The 24818-nt window shown below is 37.4% G+C and overlaps 1 protein-coding gene across 2 annotated transcripts in view; it reads left to right on the top strand.

The window, feature by feature from the left end:
* Positions 1-24818, top strand: part of LOC114646412 (inactive N-acetylated-alpha-linked acidic dipeptidase-like protein 2) — a 1943185-nt gene that overhangs the window by 1254219 nt on the left and 664148 nt on the right. For both annotated transcript variants that reach the window (XM_051923949.1, XM_051923950.1), the window contains one exon: positions 10628-10771. In XM_051923949.1, coding sequence (XP_051779909.1) covers positions 10628-10771 — 144 coding nt within the window. The remainder of the gene's footprint in view (positions 1-10627; positions 10772-24818) is intronic.

Here is a 24818-nt window from a genome sequence, read left to right as displayed (position 1 = left end):
CTCCTTCTTACAGAGTACCCTCTGTGATACCCAGCAGGGATTCTGTTGTGCAATCTTCATTCTCTCTTATGCCTGTTTCTCATTTGCTGTTGTTGTTTTTTGTGCATTAATCCTGTTCAGGGTGCACACATTGCTTGGAAAACTCCTGCATGTGGAAATGTATGAATTTAAACAAGTGTGGTACAAGATGGCAGCAGAGTGCTTTCCCCAAGCTTGTAGGGCAACCAAATTCAGTATATTATCCATCTTATTTAATATTTCTATCCTGATTAGGAGCCTCTTTTAAGGGAAGGCTGCAAGGCAATCAGCATCACTCAAATTTGCAAGTACAATAAACTTATTCTTCTCTTTATTCCACATGCTTTGTGGAAGATTTGACATTATAGATTATATTACTGACCAGAAGTATTAGGCTGCCCAAGAACATTATTTTTAAAGTTGGCTATCCAGATACTATTTAAACTGGCAATAAACAAAAAATAACTAATTTGTAGTGTCTTCTAAACACTTACTGATATCTTGTGAGATACTCATATCTTCTTATACTTTTTCATGAGGATTAAAAGCCATTTTATGTGTTTCTTAAATTCCACCAGCCGCACACTTGATCTAAATGAATGTGGTGGTGGTTAGCTGAGCCAGTTATGCTAGGGGGTGCAACCTAACAAACAGGTAGGCGTTCTGGGATGCCTTGAAAATAGATTTAGAAATAACTAAGCCTACACACTTTGGTTAATGTAAATCTATGATTTTGTATCATCCCTGTTATAGTGCACAATAACACATCAGTACAGATGTTATGTAGTCTTTAAACTGTCATAATGAAATTTAAGGAAAATGGCCAAGTTCAAGCAAAAAATGCAGTGCAAAACCCAAAAGGCTGGATAGCCCTGATGAACATTTTTTAAAAATCATTTCTTTAAGAAAAAGAATAAAATACAGTAAAATGATTACTCAGTACTTGCTTTGACCATGGAAAGACATCTTAAAAGAAATGGCATATTGCAGGTAAGAAATCATTCTTGTGGAAAAATAACAAGAAAATAAATCCTCATGGGTGGAAACAACTGGCAGAAAGTCATATGGGGCAATGAGCTCTAATTTGAACTTTCTGGTCCACAAAAGATGAGTTGTCAAGAAGTACATTGATCCCAGAGTGCACCATTCTATGACGAGTGGTGATGATGGCTCTGTGCTGGATTGAGTGTGTGGTAGTAGATGATGTAGCATTGTCATGATTACAGATTATATTCTCACTTTTATTTGGATATTCAACATTCAACATATTGCCCTTTCTAGTGTCATGGTAACTAAGAAGTAACTGTAACAGTGCTATCAAAAATTAAGACATTAATGCTTGAGATTAATTTTTAAAAGTGAAACATTTTATATTTCCTGTATTGCATTAAAGGGGTGACATGGTGGCACAGTGGTAGCGCTGCTGCCTCGCAGTAAGGACACCTGGGTTTGCTTCCCGGGTCCTCCCTGCTTAGAGTTTCTTTTTCCCGTTTTTTTCCGTATCTGCGTGGGTGCTCCGGTTTCCTTCCACAGTCCAAAGACATGCAGGTTAGGTGGATTGGTGATCCTAAATTGTTCCTAGTGTGTGCTTGGTGTGTGGGTGTGTGTGTGCCCTGCGGTGGGCTGGCGCCCTGCCCGGGATCTGTTTCCTGCCTTTTTGGCTGGGATTGGCTCCAGCAGACTCCCATGACCCTGATCATTGAAAAAATGATCATTTATCAATGTACTAATACATGAGAGCAGCGGCCCTCAACAGCAGCTGTCAGGTGCTACACGAAGAAACAAAGAAAAAATGGGTGAAAAATGGGACTTAAAATGATGGTTGGTTACTAAGCAGCTGAACATAAATCTTCACACTTAGCGGTGGTTTGATTCCACCACTCCATCTCACGATGCCCCTGCTGTGTCGCTTTGTTCCTGTTCTTCCAAATCAGTCTTTCAATGCTCACATTAGCTCCGAGGGAGCAGATCCCTGTCGCTTCCACACCTCGCACCAAGACCGACAGATATCTGTGAAAGTCAGCATTACAGATGAGTGCTCTCTTTCTCACCATGCTGCCCCCTTCCTGCATGGGCAGGCAACACAGCGTGTCTCTCTGTCAGGTCTGGTCTACCAACACATGTCGTCACCATTCGAGCAGCCGAGATATTGTACAACAGTCACATTTACAGGGGACTACTGAACATTTCTGAACTCATTTGGTTAAATGTGTGATTAATCACAATTAATCGCAAAATGCCCTTCGATTAATCATAATTAATCGAGGGATGCTTTGCGATTAATCAGGATTCAAATTTTAATTGTTTGACAGCCCTAATTAAAAAACATACTTTTACATAATAGAAAACATAAAAGAGCTTTCCTGATGTACTGTTCAACTTAATTTTAATTTTAATTATTTAATCTCATTTCCTAAAGCCTTTTGGAAGAGAACAGAAGAATGTATAGGGTATTTTGTCAAAATGTTTGTCGAAATAAGCATATTTTTGTTAATAATGCAGTAATTCACAAAACAGCTCTTCAGAAATAATCTTAATTGTTCAGCAGAATAATGACTCCAAACACTCTGAACACACAATTAAGACCTAGATGGGGCAGAAATCTGTAGATGAAACGGCAATAGGTTGGCCACCTCAGAGCCCCAACCTCAACGTGACTAAACCTGTGTGATCACCTGGGCTGGAAAAAGAAAAACCATGGCAAATCCTGAAAAAAAATTTTGAAGAAATTATCCCAGGGCTACTTGAAAAACTAATACAGTGCAGCAGGGTACCAAAACAAATTGCTTCAGTTATGCATTATAATGGGGACCAAACTACTTGAAAAATAGAATTCCCCAAATGTTTTATTGTATCAATGTTTTTTTGTTATATATTGTTTTCACAAGAAATAAACACTTAATGAGCAAAATATCTAGCTTTAAATATAATTTTCTTGGATGTTCTAAGACGTTTACACAGTGCTATATATATAGGTATGTGGTAAAGTACTTACCAACACCATGCAAATCCTCCAATTAATGTGCAATAGTCTATTTCTATGCTTAAATGTTATGCAGACCAAATATGTCATGTTTCGAGTGAACAGCATATACTTCATGTCTCAGAGAACTAATCATCTGAATGTAAAACAGTTACATTTGACTTTGCTGAAGTAATAGTCCTGCTGTGCGCTAACTGTTCTGTTTAGATAAAACGACAGGACTCATTTAGACTGCTAGTATAACTTTGCTTTATTAATAAAAACAGGGAGGAAACTAAATAACTGCTTCTGCTCATCAGACCCTGCAAAAAGAATCCTTTGTGGAAGCCATAAATTAGCTGCAGTGCCATTTTTGTCACCATGCAGAACAATGTACATTAAGCTTTCTTTAAGGACTAGTGTGCTAAACAAGGGTTACATTGTAGGCAAATAACCCAATTCTGAGCAATTGAAAACACTGTTATCAGAGCATGAAGCATATCTTTTACTTTTCTCATGTATCATTTGCATTTTATTAGCAGTATTACATGAACATGATGTTATGCAAGGTCTGTGTTTCAAGAATCTGTGGGGATTTAAAGCTCTGCTAGTTCGTTTTGTGCCATATGAACAGGGCAATAAAATTGTCAGTTTCTGCAATTTCAGTTTTCTTTGATTGCCTTGCATTATTATTTATTTCATTTAATATATTAGTACTTTTCTAACCACTGGTTGTAATTGACATGCAATCTTCCTTCATTATTGTTGTTTTTTTTTTTTATACCTGATTTATTCTAATGTAGCAATGACAAGTTAATTATATGAAGTAATTGAAGGGTCAAGAAAGTAAAAATCAACAGATGAATAAATAAATATGAATGTCCTAATAAAATTTTTGATTGTGATTTGTCCAGGACTGACTGCAAGAAAGTCCAGGATTATTAATATCAAGAAATTAATTAGTGTAGATATTTATTAAAGTCATTCCTCCCTGTGAACAGCACTCATTACTTACCACTGCCGTCCATATGGTTCATTATTTTTAGTTCCATGTTAAAGCACTGACCTTTTGCATTGTTATTAATTCTTGGAACTAAGATGAGTTTGGGTTTTAGGGGCCGCATCTTCAATTATGCATAATAAATCATGTACTAATATCTGTATTTCTTAAGGATATAAATATAAATGCATTAACTTGTTTGCAACTGTTCTTGTCACATACATATTCACTTGCTTAACCAGTTTGTTTTTAAAAATTGCTTGAGATGGCAGCTGTTGATAGCGTTGGCCACAACAACAACAAAGAATGGGCACCAGACCATCACTGGGCACACAGGGCATTTGGACAATTTAAAGCCACTAGTTGCTTTACACTGCACAGATCAATTTGCAGGTTCCACACAATGTTTGATGGGACCTAGTTTTGAAAAATGGAGCTGTCAGGCAGCTGCACTAATCACTGTGCAACCTTGCTACTTGCCAAAGCATCTGTTCCCTATTTAAAACTGCAGTCAGGGCTTTCCCTGGCAGTAATGAGCAAAATAGGAACCGTATGGATAAGACACTTTGGATGGAGTTTGGGGGATACAGTGAATTCTTAGAGCACATTGCATCTTCTGGCACAGCTTCTTATTTTCACAGCTCTGGTTTGTCTTGGAATATTTGTGCTGGCAGAGATATTTTTGCTCATTTTATGTTTCTTAGAAATTTGTATTTTCCATGATGTCCAGATTTGGCAAATTCCGATTAAACTGAGCTCCATGCTGCGCTTACTCATGTCTGCAAAAATGACACAACTACTGTTAGTGCACCTTCATCTAAAAGCTTTACAAGTGGCTTAATGAGAACGCTGTAAGTGACTGATTAATCCCAACACACCCTTGAGGTAATATAGTTGGTACAGTAACATTAATTTAGTCTGCCGTGACAACGTGAATAGTTTGATGAACAGATACTTGTGACTCTCCTCAACAAGCATAGAAAGAGTTATTTTGCCTTCAATGTTTGCTACACTTGTTTAATTAATGTGTAAATAAGCCAATTATTAAAGACAAAGGCTGAACAAAAAATATTATTACATCTTCCAGGCAATGAAATTTGATATCTGATGTTTAAATGGAGGGCAGCAAATTGAGTGCTACTGCCTCATAGAGCAGCATTGTCGTTTAGATACCTGCATCTGTGTGGTGCTTACATGTTCTCCCCACATCTGTGGGCTTTTCTCTTGTCACTTTGTTTTTTCTTTCTCAACTTGAGGACTTTGGTTAATTGTTTCTTCTTATTGGCTCTGTAAGAGAAAATGTAAGCAAGTGTGTGGGATTCCTGCATTGCATCTCTTGCTCTAGTTTGAATTTCATGTTATCTTTAAAGTGTTATTGATAAGGGAGACACATCGAAAGCATAAAAGATAATTGTGACCTTTAAAGGCAAAACTGGCCTAATAGGAATTGTTCAGATTATGCAAACTTTTTATATAGTGCCTTTAATGATAGCTAGTTTGTTCGGTAACTGCCTTTCAGATTGCGTAAACACAATACAAGGTAATGATATGGTAACTCATACTTTTTCCTCATGCTGTTTGTTAAATTACTGAGGGTCTGAAGCGAACAACAGCAACCTACATTAAAATTCTGCTCTGAGCAAAATTAATTAAGCTAGGACTTTATTTTATTTTATTTTTATTTAATTTGTTTTGTGTGTAACCTCAGCCAAATCATGTTATATCGTGTTTGACTGAAGTAAATGTTTTTGGCCTTTGCCCCTTTGATTTGTGAACTAGAAATTTGTGCTATGATAAAGCAAAAAGCTACTAATTACAGTGGAGTATAGGGAACTGTAATGTACATCACAACCCTACTGAAGGAAGATGAAGCCTGTAGCAGAGGTTTCCCAAGCAATATGGTCTCCATTCTTTTGCACCTTTGGTTTCTACTTGTCAAGGAATGTGTGGTGGTTGCATGTGCATCAGTGTTCTCAGGTCGAAAAAATATCATTCACAGAATATCTAAGACTCACTTCTTTATAAGACTGGAATGCTTTTCAAAGGGGCACTTACAGACAACAGAGACCTTGGTGTTCTTTGACTTTCTTGGTGGTCCTGGCCCTGTTTCTCCTCCTGGTCCATTAAAACATTGCACTTTTCTTGTGCATTACCTTGATGGTGCCTGGGTTTGTTGTTATTTTTTTTTTAAACATCTTGCCTGAACTGGTTGTTGTCCCATTTGATTTTGGTTTTTCATAAATGCTAAGTTCTGGCTCCCCAAACTGTCGAGATAGTGGGTCCTAAAATGGATGAAAGGACATTGTGAATTTGGGCTTATTTTTCTCCCAACTTTAATCACTTTTATAAATGTGGACCTTCAGTTTTGAAGGCATACTTCCAAGGTAATATGTTACAGTGGGAGATTGAATTCTCTGACCTATGAGCTGAGTGGAGGAGTTAAAAGCATTGGGTCAAGTCAAAAGTAAATTTAATTAAATGAAGTACCTTTCATAGCAGGTATCATCACAAGGACTTTGAACCAAGCAAACAATGTAATTATGGTATCAGAAAAACATTAATTTCATTTTACAAACATTAGATCACCGCTCTCAGAACTTGATTTAACTCCCAGCTCTGATACTATTGCTGTGGAACCTGTAGCATTCTCTTCCTTTCTTCATGGGTTTTCTCTGGTTACGTGAGCTTCCTCTCACATCCAAAAGACAAACACATTGAGATAATTGGCACCCCAGTACGTGTAGTGGAAAAAAAATGGTTTTGGTGATTACAATACCACAGGTTTCATTTCATATGTCAGAAAGGAGCTGGACTTTGCATAAAAGCAATAGTCTGTTTTATGTCTTTTCCCTTTGTATTTCTAAATGTTTCTTTTTCATTTCTGTTCTTTCTCTCTGCCTCTCCCTTTCAATATAATCTCAGCTGGCTTTTTATGGCCCATAGTGCTTCTTTATCCTTCTTAACCTGACCTTGACCTACCGTCACTGTATTGAATAGAAGCAGACTGCAGGAGTTTAAAGCTCAAGTAGGAGTAGAAATTCTGAAGACATTCTTCTAGCAAATGCAGCTTACTATATTCTAATATACTTTGTAATACTGTATGTACAGTAATTGTAATATACAGAAATGCAGTGCAGCTTACGTTGTTTTATATTACATTTACTTCATAAAAAATATTGAAGTTAGAGTAACACAAGTCATAATTATTTCTCAATTACAACTCTGTGGCAGTTTGATCCACTTTTTCTTTCTCGAAAGTACTCAAATGCACAGAAAATAGCAATAGAGGGTCAAAGTAGAGTTAATAAACAAAGGAAAATGGTCCCGATTAAAATAAAAGGGGGAAAAGTGTTTTCGTAAGGACGACATGGCTAAAAACAATCTATGCTGAGAGATAAAGTGTACTATGGGATAAAAGTCATAATCCAGTGAGGCAATTAAATTGTTATTCCAATATGGTTGAGGAAAAAAAAAGCACAGAAGCTGCTGACTTTTGGTGAAATTCTGCTTTTGACAATCCTGCTGATTTAAATTTTGTGGGTGCTGATGATTTGAATTGTAGTACCTATATTGGAATTTATAAATTTACCATTGAGATGAATATCTGGAGAGTGCAGGGAAGGGATTTATGCATGTTAAATACCTTCCTTCCTGGATCAGTTTAGTAAATTTGTGGAGAATTGGCATAGTTTATTCATTCGTTTTGCAAAGTAATATGTTCTGGCGGAGTCTGTTTTGTTGGCATATTATTATAGGCTAAATATACCTTGGGCCTTGGCCTGGGTGGTGTCCCTGGTCCACAGCTTCTGCACATGAGTGATGACCAATGAAACAGATCAGCTGGCCTGTGTTACGCAGGTCGCCATCAGCACGTTTCTTTTCTTGTAATGTACAGTGCATGCAGCTTTCATGAAGCACAGCACTCTCATTCACTTCACTGTGATTGTAATAGTATTCTGCTGCTGATGTTGGTTTCATGTCAGACCTGCAAAATTTTCAACTACAGATGTAGTTGAAGTACAAGTGATTTCACATGTCATATGGCATTTCCTGTCAGTAACTTGAAGGAGCACACATCTCAAGTCAAACCTTAAATCGCACAGCTTGTGGGTCACACCTTCAATTCATGGGTTGCATTCATGTCAGACCAGAATACATCAAACAAGAATACATATCTGGGCCCATTTAAAAGTGTGTAGCAAACAGCGGTGAAATTCTGTCCTGCAAATGCTACACCCACAGGACATCTTCCTAAAACACCTGCCCCCAGTTTCTTGAGGCTGTGCGTTTTAAACTGCCGCCAGTTATTCATGGAGATAACAAAAGGTACTGAACAAAAGACCTGATGCTGAGAGAAAATAAATATCTGAAATTGCTGTTATCCATTCAGGAGCTCAGTAGAACAATGCAACTGAAGCTTAATAATTAATTTACACTTTGTAATGAACATAGCAACAGTGGAAACAGACACACACACATAGACCATCACAACTTTTGGGCTTCACATGTTTGAGAAGAACCTCTGTCTGCTACAATATTTTTCTTTCATATTAACTATTGCATCACTATATGGCATAACAACAGCAAATAAAGTGTAGAAGCATTGTGGTCTATGGATATACAACAAGTTAAAACACTGCAACTATTTAGAAATGTGACACTTAATAAGATGTCTTAGTGTTCCCAACCAGTTTTAAACAAATTTCTCTCAATGGTGTCTCCAGAGGTATATATTGCATAGCAGCAAGACTAGACCAGTGGTGTGACTTGTCGTATCAACTATGTGGCATGTTGCATGGCAGAAGTGTTTCCTGCCAATAGTGCACACAGCTGTGTTGTCAGTTATGTTGCTCTTGTAGTATGAAATTCTGTATATAAATTGATAAATATTTTGTATGTCTTTATTTTTAAGTCAGACAAAGCCAATGTAATAGTGTTTCAGAAGAAATGATTTATTTCATTGATGAGAACAGAAATGTTTTCATGTCTAACCAAACCCCCTGAGTCTTTAGGACTGACTCAGGATGTGAAATTTATGGCAGGGTTGGGAGAGAGGCCTAAAACCAGTTAGGCAAGGGGGATTCCCTGCAAGACATTCTTAAGAAGACATGAAACAGGGAAACAAATGTTATTGCTAATATTATTCACTATTTTGTTTTTATTCACTTTGAGATGAGCCTGGGTCAGATATGAGCAAAATGTTTATTTTTTTGTTTCAAAAGTGGAAAAAAAAGTATTACTACTACCTCAGATTCTGTTCAGTTACAGCCTTTTTATATTGTATTTTTTGTGCACTTTTTGATGTGACCAAATTTAAAAGGAGGAGAATGAATAAACATTCCTTGTTTTTCAATGCATTCATTTGTGTTGGTTTAAAACTTGTTATTAGCTGCTGAAAAACCTGGCCCAACTAAATTTTTAAATTGAAAATCTGGCCAACTGAATAGCCCTGTTTTACAGGAAGTGATTCTGATATATTTCAAAATGAATTTGATAGATCTAAAGGAATCTGACATATGTTAAGATGCTTAAGTCAGTTTTGGCATATCCGAAAACATTTCTGAGATGCTTTGAAATGCATTTCTGATACCCCAAAATATGTTGCAGATATCTTAAAATTTACAGGAACTTATTCAGACACATCTTGAATTAAATTGCAAAGATATGAAAATCTGATCTACAGTAAATTTTAACATAACTGACACTCATTTTCAGATACCACTAAATGTTAATTTGGCCTGCCATGCAATGAATCTGTGAACATACTGGTATTGTTGGTTCACTCAGAAACATGTCCCACATCTTGTGTATTTTTTGGAATCAGTACAGAATGGAATTTAATTATTCATGTGGTAAAATTTTTCTTGTGCCATTTCAGTTTTCTGTTGTTCAATCGATCATCCTATTTGCTGCATTATTCTTTTTTCTTCACTGTGTAAACTGTAAGCTCTTTTTCTATTCCCCCATCTAATTCCAGCATTTTCACTCTTTGCTGCCTCATGCTCACTCCACTTGTTCTCTATCTAGAGTGCTCTCTTGCTTTTCAGTGAGTTCATCCTAAAGCTCCTTGTCACCCTTAATATTAACTGCTTTTATATCTTATGGTGTTTGCCTCTAAGCTCTTCTTTCCTCTTTTTCATGCTCTCCAAGTATGGAAGGTCAGACCTTTCTTATTGAGTCTCCCAGGTGATAAAGCCCGCTAGCTCACTACAGAACATATCGTGTATCTGAAATTGGTAACACTCTTTGGCATTTGTGACCTGAAACATTTTAGTTATGTTCTGTTTTTTACTTTGGTTGCCATTATAACATGTCACTAAAACTGTGTTTCAAAAGACATAACATGCTGAATCTAAATTGTAGTTGGTTCACTCAACTGTAATAAATGAGCACTCCTGCTTTGAACTACTTTGATTTGATGCATTAAATGAAATAAAACTGTAAATGCATAAAGATGTGTGAGGTTATGTAATGTAGAAAAAAATATTCAGAGCAAAATGTCAGCTACTTAATTTTATCTCACTGTCTCATGAAAGAAGATTGATTTAGATTTATTTGGTATTGTTCTTCAGAAAGCCTTTATCAAATTTTATGTAATTACTGTTAATTACTGCCAGGTTTCAACAGAGTTCTTTTATTGCTTTCAGATGGAGCATACAGAGAAAATCTGCAACACCTCACAAGACTGTTGGTTCAGCCAATTTCTGCCTCTCTCGCCAAAGAGCTTTTGTCTGCTCGTGAAACTGCTGGTGGCAACAAGTGCTCTCCGCTGTCAATGCCTATGGATACAGGTAACTTAACAGTGACATGCTGCTGTCCTTTATTGGCAATTTTTTGGAAATGCTTTCATCATTACGTTTCAGAGTAAACCGGTAGACTGCACTATTTAGATTTTAATTCCATTTAGCTAAAGAGTGGAAAGGTTTGATGAGGGCTTTATTTCACTCCATTTTTTGTTTAGTAAACGTATATGTGAATATGCATGGATATTTATGTTCTTGTGTTCCTTATGACAAACGATTATCCTCCAGTGTAATGCTTTTGTGATAATCCTTTAACCTCTTTTCATAATCACCTGAGAGAATCAATTGTGGCTGCACTGTAGTTCAAGATATAATCCAGATGAAGAGAAAACTGCACTATCAAAAAACCAAGATGGTGTTTCCGTTTAGAAAATTATCTCCTATACTCAGTACATTTTCCATGGTGGTAAATGAACAGTAAAGAGCAAGGGGGAGAGCAAGTACATATCTGAAAGATTATATCTCTTGACTGGCCTGGGAGATTTTGCAAATTCCCCTGGGTAAACCGAATGAAGTAGCATGGATAAGGTGGTGTGGTCATCCAAGTTCATTGTGCTGCCACAGTGGCTTTTAATAAGAAAAGTGGAATAAAAAGGATGATACAAGATTGCATTTTTAGGTTATTCTGTAACACATAAGAAAAATGTAGCAACATTTTTATGGCCGAAGAGCAGCATTTACACTTTTAATTTTCATTTTAAGTTAGTTATACAGAATTGCTACAACAGCAACAACAAAATGTATGTATATAACACATTTTCATACAAATGATGTAGCTCAAAGTGCTTTACAGGATGAAGAAAGAGAAAATAAAGACAAAATATAAAAATTAGGCAATACTAATTAACATAGAATAAAAGTAAGGTCTGATGGCCAGAGCGGACAGAAAAATAAAAAAAAACTCCAGACGGCTGGAGAAAAAATAAAAAAAATCTGCAGGGTTCCAGGCCACAAGACCACCCAGCCCCCACAAGGCATTCTACCTAACATAAATGACCTCAATCAGTTCTCATGGTTTTCAGGCTTCACATGGAAGAACTTGATGATGATGGTCATGTGGACTTCTGCCCTTCAATCCATCAATGTAGGGACAGCACGGCGCTTTAATTGGGTGGTGGTGGCACAGAACGCCACCACAGAAAACCGGATAAACAACAGCAGAGAAAGAAGGGGTTAGTACGGACTGAATTAGGTGGAAATAGATTCATTTATCAAATAAACATACTAAACATTATAGATCTGCAGGCATCAAACTTCTACATGAGGGTGGAAAGCAAGGCAAGCTACTAAGTGTTATTCTGTGGCAGAACCCACTATATTCTTCTCTGTCTTCCCGCCAGCACTGCGCCGATCTTTGACTGTTCCTTCCATGCTGCCTCACATACTGTCATCTGTAACATTTACTGCTTGCTTGCACATTCACAGAGCTGCTTCTGCCTAGCAGTGCTCATTTGAGGTCACTGTTAACACCAGCTGCCCTCATCTCCCCCAACCCCATAAAATGGTCCAAGCTTTTGGGGGCTCACCAGAAGCCACGCACCCAAGCCATTGAACTTTGGCTTCTGAAGTGCCCGCAGGTAAATGCTCTATAGCCACACCCACCTACCTTTCCATGTTGTGCACCAGAACACATTTTTGCCATGTTATTGCATATGGGTAGAAAGGCCCAAATGAAATGAAAATATGTGTGCTATGTGTGCTAATGGCATGAATTTTGCTGTTAGCAATACTCAATTTATTTTGTGTGTTTTTTTTTGGCAAAGTGAAACTCTTATTTTTGCAGAAAATTTATTTGAATTGTTTTAGCTTCTCACTACCACCGATTAACATACTTGTAGTATGTATTCTTGGTGATCTACAACTAATTAGCCTCTGTTTTATTTTTATTTTTTCAGTTTCAAAATGTATTTGACCACAGCTTAGTGGTTCAATGTTTAGTAGTGCTACCTCAAAACTTTGCAGTTCTGTGTTGAAATACAAATTCAACCAAAGTCTGTGTGGAATGTGTCCACTTGGGCTTTTCTCCATTTTGCAACTGGGTATATTTGTGACTCAGAACTGTTCTGGCATGTCTGAATGCAGCGTGGTTCCCTGCTCAGGGTTAGTGTCTGCTTTAATCCCATTGCTGCTGAGATTGGTCCAGGTATTTAAAAAACCAGGCGCAAAATGAGTGACGTATTCAGCATGCATAAACCACAGCAGGGTGTCTGAAAATTAACACATGTCAATAAACATCCATCTATCCCATATCAAACATACTTAGGTGCAGTTAAGATGTTGTGGTGAGGATCTTCTCCTAGCAGCAACAGATAGATGCAAGGCATAACCCAACACTGGACCGTGTGCCAGGCCATCGTAATGTCCATACAGTCCACGCTTACAAGTATGGGGCCAGTTAAAAACAGGGTTTTAACTTAATATGCACATCTTTGGGAAACTCACTGGAAACTTCACACAGGAAGGACCCTGAGCTAAAATATGAACTCAGCATTCAAGGGCTAATAAGTCCACTGTGTGGCCATCCTGCAGGAGATTAAACAGAATGTGACTATTATATTTGTTTGTTTTTTTTTTTTTTCAAACAATTCTGCACTATATCGCGTTCTTGGGAAATAACTATGACTACAGTATGTCCACATAAGTAAAGGATGTTCCTGTTCCAAAAAAAGTATGGCAGATATCCTAAAACGAGATTAACTGGTGATGGACGGAATAAGTGGAGACTGTTGAAAAGCAGCCTAATTTTGTTTTAATAAATGGTGTCAGAGCTATCAGGGAGTAACTATGCTTCTTGAAAAACAGAGACTAATTTACAAATTTGGAGATTTAGTATTAATATGTTGTCAGAGAAAAATATTTTTCCAGAATCTAAACAGGAGTGCTGTAACACTTTTCATAAAGAAGGCATTTCATGTAATGGATTGAAGGATACGAAATAGATCAAATTAATGGTCTTCACACTCAGGGCTATAATTTAGCAATGTCTTTCATTTGGATTTATGCGCTATATTATCTTGTTATCCTGCTTGAAATTGCACAGCCCACCTCTCTAAAAATACAATGGCCCAGATATGTTGTCCCTAAGAGCACAATCTGATGCCAAACACTTTGTCTTGAGACGCAAGGGGATTGCTAGCAGAAATCTTGAAAAGAACTGTATTACAATACAGAGTGAAACTAATTAAAAAAAAATCTTCAGCAGCATGGTCAGCAAGCTTTGGTTAAAAAAAGAAGAAATAACATTTCACTCAACTCACCATAGTGGTTCCTCTGCAGTAATAGAAAGGAATCTGGTGCATGAACTCTTTTAATGGATAGCATTAAACTCTAATTCCTGCTATTGACATAAAAATCTCCCCATCTCTTTGCATCATCACCCAAGAGAATCAGTTGTTGCTGCACTGCAGTTGTTTAGCCTTGAAAGACAGTAAAAGATATAGTTCAAGACTGTCTAGCGACAGAGGTGAAAGGAAAGATTGAAAATCAAATCCCTGGCCACTGATCTAATAAAGAAATATACTGTACCGATTAAAAAAAAAAAAGTATGCAAAGCTCCCCTTTAATAAAATGCGTTCCATTTCTGGATGTGAGTATTTTTGTGTTGTACGGTAGTAGTAGGGCTTAGTATTTATCAGTATATTTTGACTTGTAAAGGAACAACTCTGAGAACTGTGCAGTAGTTCTTACTATGGAACAGAGGTGCATACTTAGAGTATATATCACCTCTTGTCTTCTTCTTACAGCTTTCGTGTGGCAGTTTTCCAGTTTTAAGGCCAGCCTCAACATACCTCATTTTAGAACTTCTGACTCTTTTTTTTAAATGTTTTTTCATGTTTCAATTTTACTTGAGAAAATGCCTTGTAATTATATGTTCTGTGAAAGATGCCTTACAAAATAAAGATTGATTGATAACTGATTGGTTCTTACACTTTTTCACTATAAGGGCTGATGATTTAGCACATGATGCATAAACCTCTAGTAGTCATGATACCTTGATGAGACATAAATTGTTATTCCTCTGATTATATACAGTAGAGCAGCAAGAACAGATCAATGAAATATTGAAGCAGCTAAGTTGATTGATCATGTTATTCTAAAACATTGTGACAGAGAGCTTGGTTGGAGCACCAATATTTTTACAGAATAGAAGCTGAGCCATTAGGAGCCCAAGTGGTGTGTGCCCTGGCAGTGGTCACTTCTGTGACCTTGAAAGTGACACTCCTCCACCTTCCTGATTATGAAAGATATTTTTTAAAATGTACAGTATTTATACAGACCAATAACTGGTGTCAACTAGACATATTCAGTTACTATATACATGGCTCTCTGCTTCTTGGACAGGTGACCTGGGAGAGTTCTGTTCTTCTGATAAAATTTAACACCTGCAACCACTAGAGGGAGCTTTAGGGCAATTGCCTCAGGATTTCCAAAGACTGGTTAATTCACAGACTGTTTCCATATTAGCCACTGGTCAGGGTTTAAAAGCCGCTTCACGTCAAAGGGCTAGGGAGCTTAGAGGTTGTGAGGACTGGTGTTGGCAAGAGTTTGGCTGTCAGAAGGAAGAAAATCCGGAGGAAGGTAAAAAGTGATGGTGTGTTGTTGTTAAAAGGTGAGGATGTGAGTAAGACACCCTGTCAGCTATACAGTGGAGAAGTCTTCAGTAAGTTACTCCTGGTTATGGTTCTTTCTTCCTTTCATAATTATTTTATTAATAAACATGTCTTCTGTTGTGTTTCTCTGATTACTTCAGTTTAATGTACATGCAACAATAATGACGCTATAAACCTGTACACATCTATATTGGGTTTGTGAATTGTTTATTGAAATGCACTTATATATTGTAATAAAACAATTTAAAGTTATTTAAGATAAGCTACAATTTTCAAAGCTGCTTAATTAAGTTTGCACAGAGTTGCTGACTATCCTGCTTTTAACACCGTTGTTCACACCAGTCTAGTGTTGAAGCTCAAAAACCTTGGTCTGTGCAGCTCCATCTGCGGCCGAGTGTTTGACTTCCTCACAAGCAGACCCCAGACTGGCAAAAGGAAGTCCTCTGTGCTGTTCAGCAACATTGGCATTCCACATGGCTGCTTCCTTGGCCCACTACACTCTACAATCTGTTCAGCTATGATCATGTAGCAAAGCATTAGAGAAAGAGCATCAAGTTTGTGGTCAACACCACCATGACTGGCTTCATCAGTGATGATGATGAGGCCATCAACAGGAAGGAAGTAAAAGAACTGACCATGCAGTGCCGTGGCAACAACCTCACCCTGAACTTCAAAAAGACAAAGGAGGTCATTGTAAACTTCAGGAAGAATAAAGGCAGTCAGACATCACTTAACAGCTCCCCCATCTGAGCAGCTGGCTGCTTCATATTTTTAGATGTCTAGATCACCAACTGGCCTGTCATGAGCTTTCATCACCATCTACATCCTCAACAATGCTCAGAAAAGGCTGTTTATCCTGAGGAAGCTAAATAGCTTTGGAACTAAAACTAAACAGAACTAAAATTCGGGTAAACATTTACCACTGCACCATTGAGAGCATCCTTATCAGATACATCATGGAACAGTTTGGTAACATGGCTTGCCAGGATCACAAGCTCATCCAAAGGACTGTCCGTACCGATTCCAAAACCATTGCAGCTGATCTTACGCAGGTCCATACCATATGTTTCACATGCTGTATGAGGAGGACTGAGTCAGTCTTTTTTTGTTTTAACATTTTATTAAATTTACTAAAAGCAAGTAAGCAAGTAACATTCCATACAATCCAATCAAACTTGACAAAACTAAATTCAAATCAACCCCCACTTATGAGAAAGAGAGCAAGGCCACCAGCCACAGTAAAACTGAGTAGTAAAAAAAAGTGTGAGAAAATCCTTTTCCCCATTTTCAGTGCTTATTCTAAAATGTTATTGATTAGATCCTGCCAGATTTAAAAAAGTTCTGAACAGATCCTCTGAGTGAGAATTTGATTTTTTTTCCAATTTCAACTTAAAAGACTGCATTAGTCTTTACTGATGCTAGCCATCTAGCTCAAATGCTATTTTCACTCCTACCATCTGTTAAACGTTACCAGTGCCTTACTACATGCTCCTATGGCTTTTTGGCAGTTTCCTAATCTGAATTTACCTGCTGCAGACTGTATCCATTTGCTGCATCTTGTCTAAATCTGTTGTATGTTACTTCTGCATTTACCTGCTTTTACCATTTGCACTTCATTTATTTGCTTATTGCAGTTTTTTGCACTGCTATTAACCTGTACAATGTATATTTCTGTTTAGCTCAAGTTCTGCACTATGTACATACAGTATTCAATTTATTACTATCTTCCTTATTGTCTGTACTAGCTGTGCTACCTGTCTTAAGATGGGTTGAAATCTAAGTAATCAACATAGAACTCCACTCCATTTGGTATAGGATTCATAAAAGCTTTATTAATGTCCACGATGAGCCATCTGTTGGAATGACAAATGCAATGCATTGTATTACCACAAATTTTTGTGATGTGCCATCTGTTGGAATGACAGACATAGCAACCGGGTAGACACATAGATAAACAGATGCTATCCTTTTATTAAGGTGGATTTTCCTGCATCTGTGGCAGAAGACCTTCACTATGCTATGTGACAATTCATAAATGAAGATAAAGATCCCAGAAGACAGGAACTACCCATGGTTGTGGTGACAGTCCATTGCAGAGTCACTTTACACAGAGCTAACCTGGAGTTGCCAGCAAGCCTAACACATAGCCGTTCTTATACAGAAATAGGGAGTGTGTACAAACTGCACACAAATAGCGGAGGGGAACTCAATCTAAACACATGATTCTAGCACAGTATGCAAAAAAAATGTGAATGAGGTAATTAATAATTAAGGATACATAAGCAAATATGCATTGCAAAATTTTAGTGTGCATAAAGAAAATGTGAGCTGAAATGATACTAGTGTTTTAAAAGCAGTAGGCCAGTCCCAGAAAGTTCAAAGGTTTGCAAATGTGGCAGACCTTTGAAGATGTTTTAAGCCATTAGAGGTCCTTCCTTTGATATTCACTGTACCATTATTTGTAAAAACTGTACAGTGATTAGGCTGCCCTCGTATCTCCATAGAAACAGGAGGCTGAAATCTTAGAATGGGCTTTTCAAACTCATAAAGTAATGAGATCTTGAAATGGTTTGAATTGGTGGGGCAGAGGTGATATGTGGCACTCATAGCTCTGTCCACTGTCTCCCAACCTGACAGACAGGAAGGGAGCTGAATGGGGCTGAGATCCCTTTGAACCATGTATTATTATAATTGTGTATATTAGCAGCTTTTATTTTTGTACTATTGTGCTGTGTAAAGGAGAACTCAAAACACACCTGCTCTCATTCAAAGATTTATTTGTAATGACAACACTCCTATTTGAAAATCATCTGTTTGCTAATGTGAGGGCTCACTCTGTCTCGAGCCTAAAATATATTTTTTTATGTTGATTTGAGTTATTCAGTCAGTCAGCTGGTCAATCAGTTTGTACTATTTATAGCACCTTTTGTGTTGAAAACCTTTTAAAATCACATCACATGCATCTGGAAAGAGCTGCTTTTATTTAATTAAACTCCAGTCTGATTACAGCTGAAGTCCTGTGCCAGTGAGACCTCACAGTAAGCTGGCACAGATAATATGACCAAGTGCAAGACTATTGATCAGCCATGACTTCTCCACAGCCTCTGGCTCTCTCTGTCTTATAGGCAGCTCTGTCAGTCTGTCACACTTCAGCGTTTAAGTTTGAATTGTAAGGCTGAAGTGTTGCTTCATTAGTGCACCATAAGAAGGTGAACCAATTTGTCAGCCCTGCATTGATTCAGTAAGCTAGTGAACACCTTGGAATTTGTGGATTAACTCGTTTTTATCTTTTTGTCAATTTACATAATCTGATAATGATTATACTACTTTTATAGAAGTTGTCTGTTCCTCTTGATCCTGATTAAACTTAATCCCCCTGTGAATATTTTTAATTGGTTAAGTGTACTACTCTGGCAGTTAACATTTGAGGTGAATCTAAGAAAAAGCGCACGGTTATTATTATTATTATTATTTATTATTATTCAGTGTTTGTTTTCTCTCACATGATGTCTTTGTGGTTTAACTGGTAAATCCAGGCTACAACAAGAAGCCAAAGTGATTTACCCTAACACCTTTCTAAGGGTGCATGCAGTGCCTATACGTGTGTTCTTTTGCACTTCACTAGCTGATGGATGGCCTGGAAGCATCTTCAAGTTTTCATCATGATCTTTCTGTAACGTACCTAATGCTCCAACTATAACTGGCACAGTTCTAGTTTTACAGTTCCACATCCTACTAATCTCGATTTCCAAGTCCTTGTATTTACTGATCTTCTCAGTTTCTGTCAACATGATGTTTAGTCATCTGGGATGGCTATATTGATCAACAGACAGGTTCTCTCTTTCTAATTATGCGGTACAATAACAGGACGATTCGCTAGGATTGTTCTATCTGTTGTTATTGGAACATCCCACATGATGGTGATATCGTTGATGTTCACAACCTTTTCTGGCTGGTGTTCGTAATACTTGTCTGGCACTTGTACCCCTAGATTCTTGCACATAGTCCAGTGTACATAACTGGCTACTTTATTATGTCTCTGTGTATATTCAGTAAGTGCAAGTGTTGTACAGCCTGCAACAATACGACTAATATGCTCTTCTGCCTTGTTCCGTAGTCTGCTTTTACTGTCTACTGACTGTTTTAAAATGTTCTTCTGGTGGTACCTGGTGTTAAGTGCCTGGTCCTATGCTGCCATAATTAAGCTTCCTGTCTCTCCTTTTAGACCAGAACTGTGAAGCCATTGCATAGATGCCTGCTTATCGACAAATGATCTTTCACTTTCACTTTTTTCTTCCTCTTCCTCTTCTTCTTCTTCTTCTTCTTCTTCTTATTATTATTATTATTATTATTATCCATCCATCCATCCATCCATTTTCCAACCCGCTGAATCTGAACACAGGGTCACGGGGGTCTGCTGGAGCCAATCCCAGCCAACACAGGGCACAAGGCAGGAACCAATCCCGGGCAGGGTGCCAACCCACCGCAGGACACACACAAACACACCCACACACCAAGCACACACTAGGGCCAATTTAGAATCACCAATCCACCTAACCTGCATGTCTTTGGACTGTGGGAGGATATTATTATTATTATTATTATTATTATTATTATTATTATTATTATTATTATTATTATTATCATACTAAATCTGTGAAAATTAAAACAGATCACATTTGTAAATGGCATTATTGAACACTTATTTATACACAGTATATAGTAAAATAATAAGGCATTGTGTCAACAATCCATTCACAAACCATATCTGCTTGTTCCAGTCTTTCTTTTTCTTACATGCACATCCAATTGCCTATCCTGACAGAACTAGGTGCAATTCAAGAACCATCTCTGAACGTGTCCTCAGTCCATCCTAGGACTCACTCACACATATACACTCACCCTCACCTTTTATTAACCTAACCAGCAACGATGTGGGAGGAAAACTAGAGTACCTGGGGAAAAACCTACACAGAGACGAGGATGAGGTGCAGTCCCCACACAGACAGGGTCTGGATTGGGAATCAAACCAGGAGTGTAAAGCTGTGAATCAGCAGCTCTAACAACTGCAAAATTCTTTTTGTTTCAAGTGCTTTAAAATTAAAACTGCATCATGTGGAGTTTTCATGTGCTCTTCTATGCTATTTTGTTTCCTTTTTCCTGCTGTGTTTATTATGATTTTACGTCTTTCTAATGTAAACCACACTTTCCTATAAACTTAAATAAACAATTGTCAACGTAATTCTCTATGATAACATCTGTTCTCACTTTTGGATGTTCCCATGCTACTAAAGCCAGTGGGATAGTTTTGTGAGGAGAAGCAGCCCCGATCCTGCTTGCTTAACGTCACTAAGCATCTTTCCTCTCTAAGTCAATGAGGTAAATGAAGTCCAGTGGATTTATTCTTTTTACTCTTTTTCATTTTGTAAAGCCTAAGGGACCTGAAAGGTCAGCAATGCACTCAATGTGGGATTTCCAACCAGGACTGTCAACTCAGCAAAAGTCATCAAGCTCTCTGTCGCATTTCTCAAGCATTACCTTTGTTGGCGGTTCCCCCTGAGACTATTGCTCCCTTTCCGCTGCCCTGATTCTGCCATAGAAATGGCTGAAAATAAAACCTTTGCAAATTAGTTTGCTTGAAACTAAGACCTTGAGTTTTCATGAGAGTTTGTGGAAATTGCATTGCACTTATAAAGTCAAAGGAGCTTTCGTCTTTATTTTTTGTTTTTTTTGCACCCATCCCAGAGATGTGTGCTAAAGTAAAATCCTGTTTCTTTGACAGGTAAAAATTTTTTTATTTGAAAACCTGAAAGTTTCTTCATTGACTATCAGCCTAAGTCTGTCTTGAACTACAGAAACATGTCACAGTCAATTAGGTATTACCTTTCTCTAATCATCAAAACTAGTCAGGAAGGTGCACAGCCCACTAGTAACATAAAAGTATAAAATGGACTGTACATAGATAACCAGTATACTGAGAATCACACATAAAGAACAAGCCATATATTACAATGTGTGGGTCTGTAATCGGTTATAAGAAGTTGGGGGGAATCTGGAACATTCAAGAAAACACACAATAGGGACAGGGAAAGCAAGGAAATGGCATACAGAAGATGTCTTCACAAGAAATTGATCCTTACATTTTAAAGTGCTCTAATGTGGCAATACTCATGGTTTGTGGCCAGCCAGAATGCATTTTCTGCAATACCCCAGAGTGGAATTGCACAGGGTGTCAGCAATAAATAAGGCCAAATTAAACTTTTTAGAATTTAGAAAAGATCTATTTTACCTTTTTTTTGCTTGTCAGTCTTTCAGTGTTGTATAACAATAATGTGAACATTTTCAGGGCAGTAAATAATTTGTATATAGGCACTGTATCAGTCTAATTATATGTTGTTAAAGTACAGTTTTTTACAGTGCATTGGGAGATGCAGTGCAAATGGCGTGACATTACCAAACAATTTCCACTTTGTATTATAATGGATTGCTGCAACTAGAGGGCATAGATGGAACCTACAAAGCAGCCTTTGTCATCAAGATTATGCTCCTTAAGTAAGAAATGTCTCTAAGGTACTTGAGGTTGACTTGGAATTGATTAATTTTGCAGTCCATCATCTGGAACTGGGAAAAGATGTAACCTCGACTTACCTGGCATGAAAAGGTAGCAAAAATGAGATACAGTTATCTGTTTGGCTCTAATAGTGTCCTGGACAGTTGACAAAAAAAAGGTCCCAGCGTCTCAAACATCACTTATCAATAGCTGATATAACCACATGGGTGAGGGATTACTTTGACAAACCTTTGTCAAACACTACAATGCCACTTAAAATGTTACTGTGCAAAAAAGAAGCCTTATGTTAACCATGTCTGGAAGCTGCATTGCCTTCTCTGGGCACAGAGTCATCTGGGATGGACAGTCATACAGTGGAAACATGCACTGTATTGTGGTCAGTTAATCAGTATTCCAGATCTTTCTTTTTTGGAAGAAATGTACACTGTGTGCTCCAGACCAAAGACGAAAGAACCATCCAGACTATTATCAGCAACAAGTCCAAAAGCCAAGGTCTGTTGTGGTATGGGATTTGTGTCAGTGCCCTTGACAAAGGTAATTTAAACTTCTCTGATGGCAGCATTAATGCAGAAAAGTGCATTGAGATTTTTGAGCAACATAAGCTGCCTTCAAGATGACATCTTTTCCAGGGACATCCATGCATTTTTCAATAAGACAATGCAAAACCACATATTTCACACATTACAAAGGAATGGCTACAGAGGAATAGGGTACAGGTACTGGATTGGCTTGTCCCCAACAGAGGATATGTGGAGAATTTTGAAACAAAAAGAAGCAGCAACGATGACCCCATACTGTTGCACACCATAAAATGTGTTTGCACCAGGTATTGTTTGGTATCCTCAGTGCCAAAATGTCTTTTAAGTGTTGTGAGAAAGAATGGCAACATCACAAAATGATGAGTGCTTTTTGGAATGTGACGCAGGCCTGAAATGCAAGAATGGAGGTATATTAACAAATGAAATGAAGTTGATCAGTCAAAACATGAAATATATTGAGTTGATACTGTCTGCAATAAAATAAAAGGCCAAGTAAATTTAAGAATCACTGCATTTTGTTTTAATTTGCATTTCCCATGCCATCCCAACTTCTTCTAATTTGGGGTTGTATATCCATAAATGGTTTCAATTTGTTTATGGGCTGGAGATGTTTGAGGGTGGCTTTTGAGTTTAGAGTTAAATTTCGCTTTGACCTACACATAAATTCTACATAGGAAAGACTTTGAAGAAAATGAGTTGACAGATATTCAGAATATTTGATTGGGTATTTAAAGTCTATTTGCTTTTAATGCCTTTATTTATTGTTTTTTTTTTTTTGCTGTATTTTTATATAAACACCTCATTTTTATTTATATTTGTGCTTGTTTAGGATCCTGGGTGGTGCCTATGGATAGCATAATAAAAATAATTACTGATATACAAGAGTTACATATACCTGGAAAAATAAAAATGTAAACATTTATGGAAAGATAACACCAGCAAATGTCTGAATGCAGCCATATTGTGCAAAACTACATCATTTGGAACAGCACATATGTGCTTAGTTTAAAATCAATCTGCATTCTGCAGCAAACAGGAAATCAATCCAGAAATGAAGAATGAAATCAACACGCTAAAATGTAACCAAGGATACATTACTGCAGCCACAAGCCAATTTCTTATCGCACAGCAAGCAACCCAAGGCCAGGCTGAAATGGAAAAAATTACAGGAAAATCAAGGTGGAGGTGGGGGTGAAGGAACAATGTGAACGTTGGTTGTGGTTTTCAAATAAAAGAACAACACTGCCATTAGCTGAAGGAAAATGCAGCTGTGAAACATTTCAGAATATTCATCTCAAAACAAGACTAATGGCTTTTTTGCTAGACCTCTCAGAACTTAAATATTCAGACCAGGAAAGACATGCAACTTGAGCCGGTGACACTTGGTAAGGTACCTGGATTTGTGACCCTACCCAATGCAGGAGCAGTTAAAGAAGCATCTGTCTTCTTTATCCTTATTGTTGACATATATATCTTTTTCTTTATAATATATATAAAATATATATTATACTGTATATTTGTGTATTTATCTACCTATTTATGTATTTTATTAATATAATATGTATAATAATTTGTGCATTTATCTACCATTTATTTATTTCCTTAAAGAGCTTCTATAAAAAGCCAAATTTCCTCGTTCTATCTATCTATCTATCTATCTATCTATCTATCTATCTATCTATCTATCTATCTATCTATCTATCTGTCTGTCTGTCTGTCTGTCTGTCTGTCTGTCTGTCTGTCATTTATGCAAGAGCGCAACATCTTCTGACATACTGTAAAATGAAACAAAAAATGAATGAGATTCAGAGTCGTGGACCTCAGAAACTGGCCGTCAATTGAACACTGACTGATGGTAGGTCTCCAAGTTATATACCGGCATGACTGGAAGGGGCATGGTTTTGGCCTCAAAGGAAGTGACCTCATCAGTCACTCAGGCTTTTTCCCTCCTCTATTCTAACAAGACAGAAGGAACAAAAGTTAGTGGTGGTGTCACACTTAATTCCTTCCACATATTTGTCCAGCACAGACTAGTAAAATGCTTCCACATGTCTGACATAACCCATAAATAATGCTTGGAACTAATCAAAACAGTTCTCATTCTTTCTTAACCTGACCATAGTTTATGTCAGTATCTATATGAGAATTTTATTTGATTGGTATAAGCAGAACTGGTTATTGAACAAGCTTTTACATACACTGTAAATGACTAGCACCGTATCAACTATTATTTCTCATATTCCATATTACACACAGGAAGTAAAAGTGTTTAGATGTGAATATGGGAGTTCTGAAACCTAAAGGTATACTTTATG

Source organism: Erpetoichthys calabaricus, chromosome 2 (assembly GCF_900747795.2).
Source record: "Erpetoichthys calabaricus chromosome 2, fErpCal1.3, whole genome shotgun sequence".
NCBI lineage: Eukaryota > Metazoa > Chordata > Cladistia > Polypteriformes > Polypteridae > Erpetoichthys > Erpetoichthys calabaricus.
Note: the sequence above shows the minus strand (reverse complement) of the source record. Positions and strands in the feature narration are given on the sequence as shown.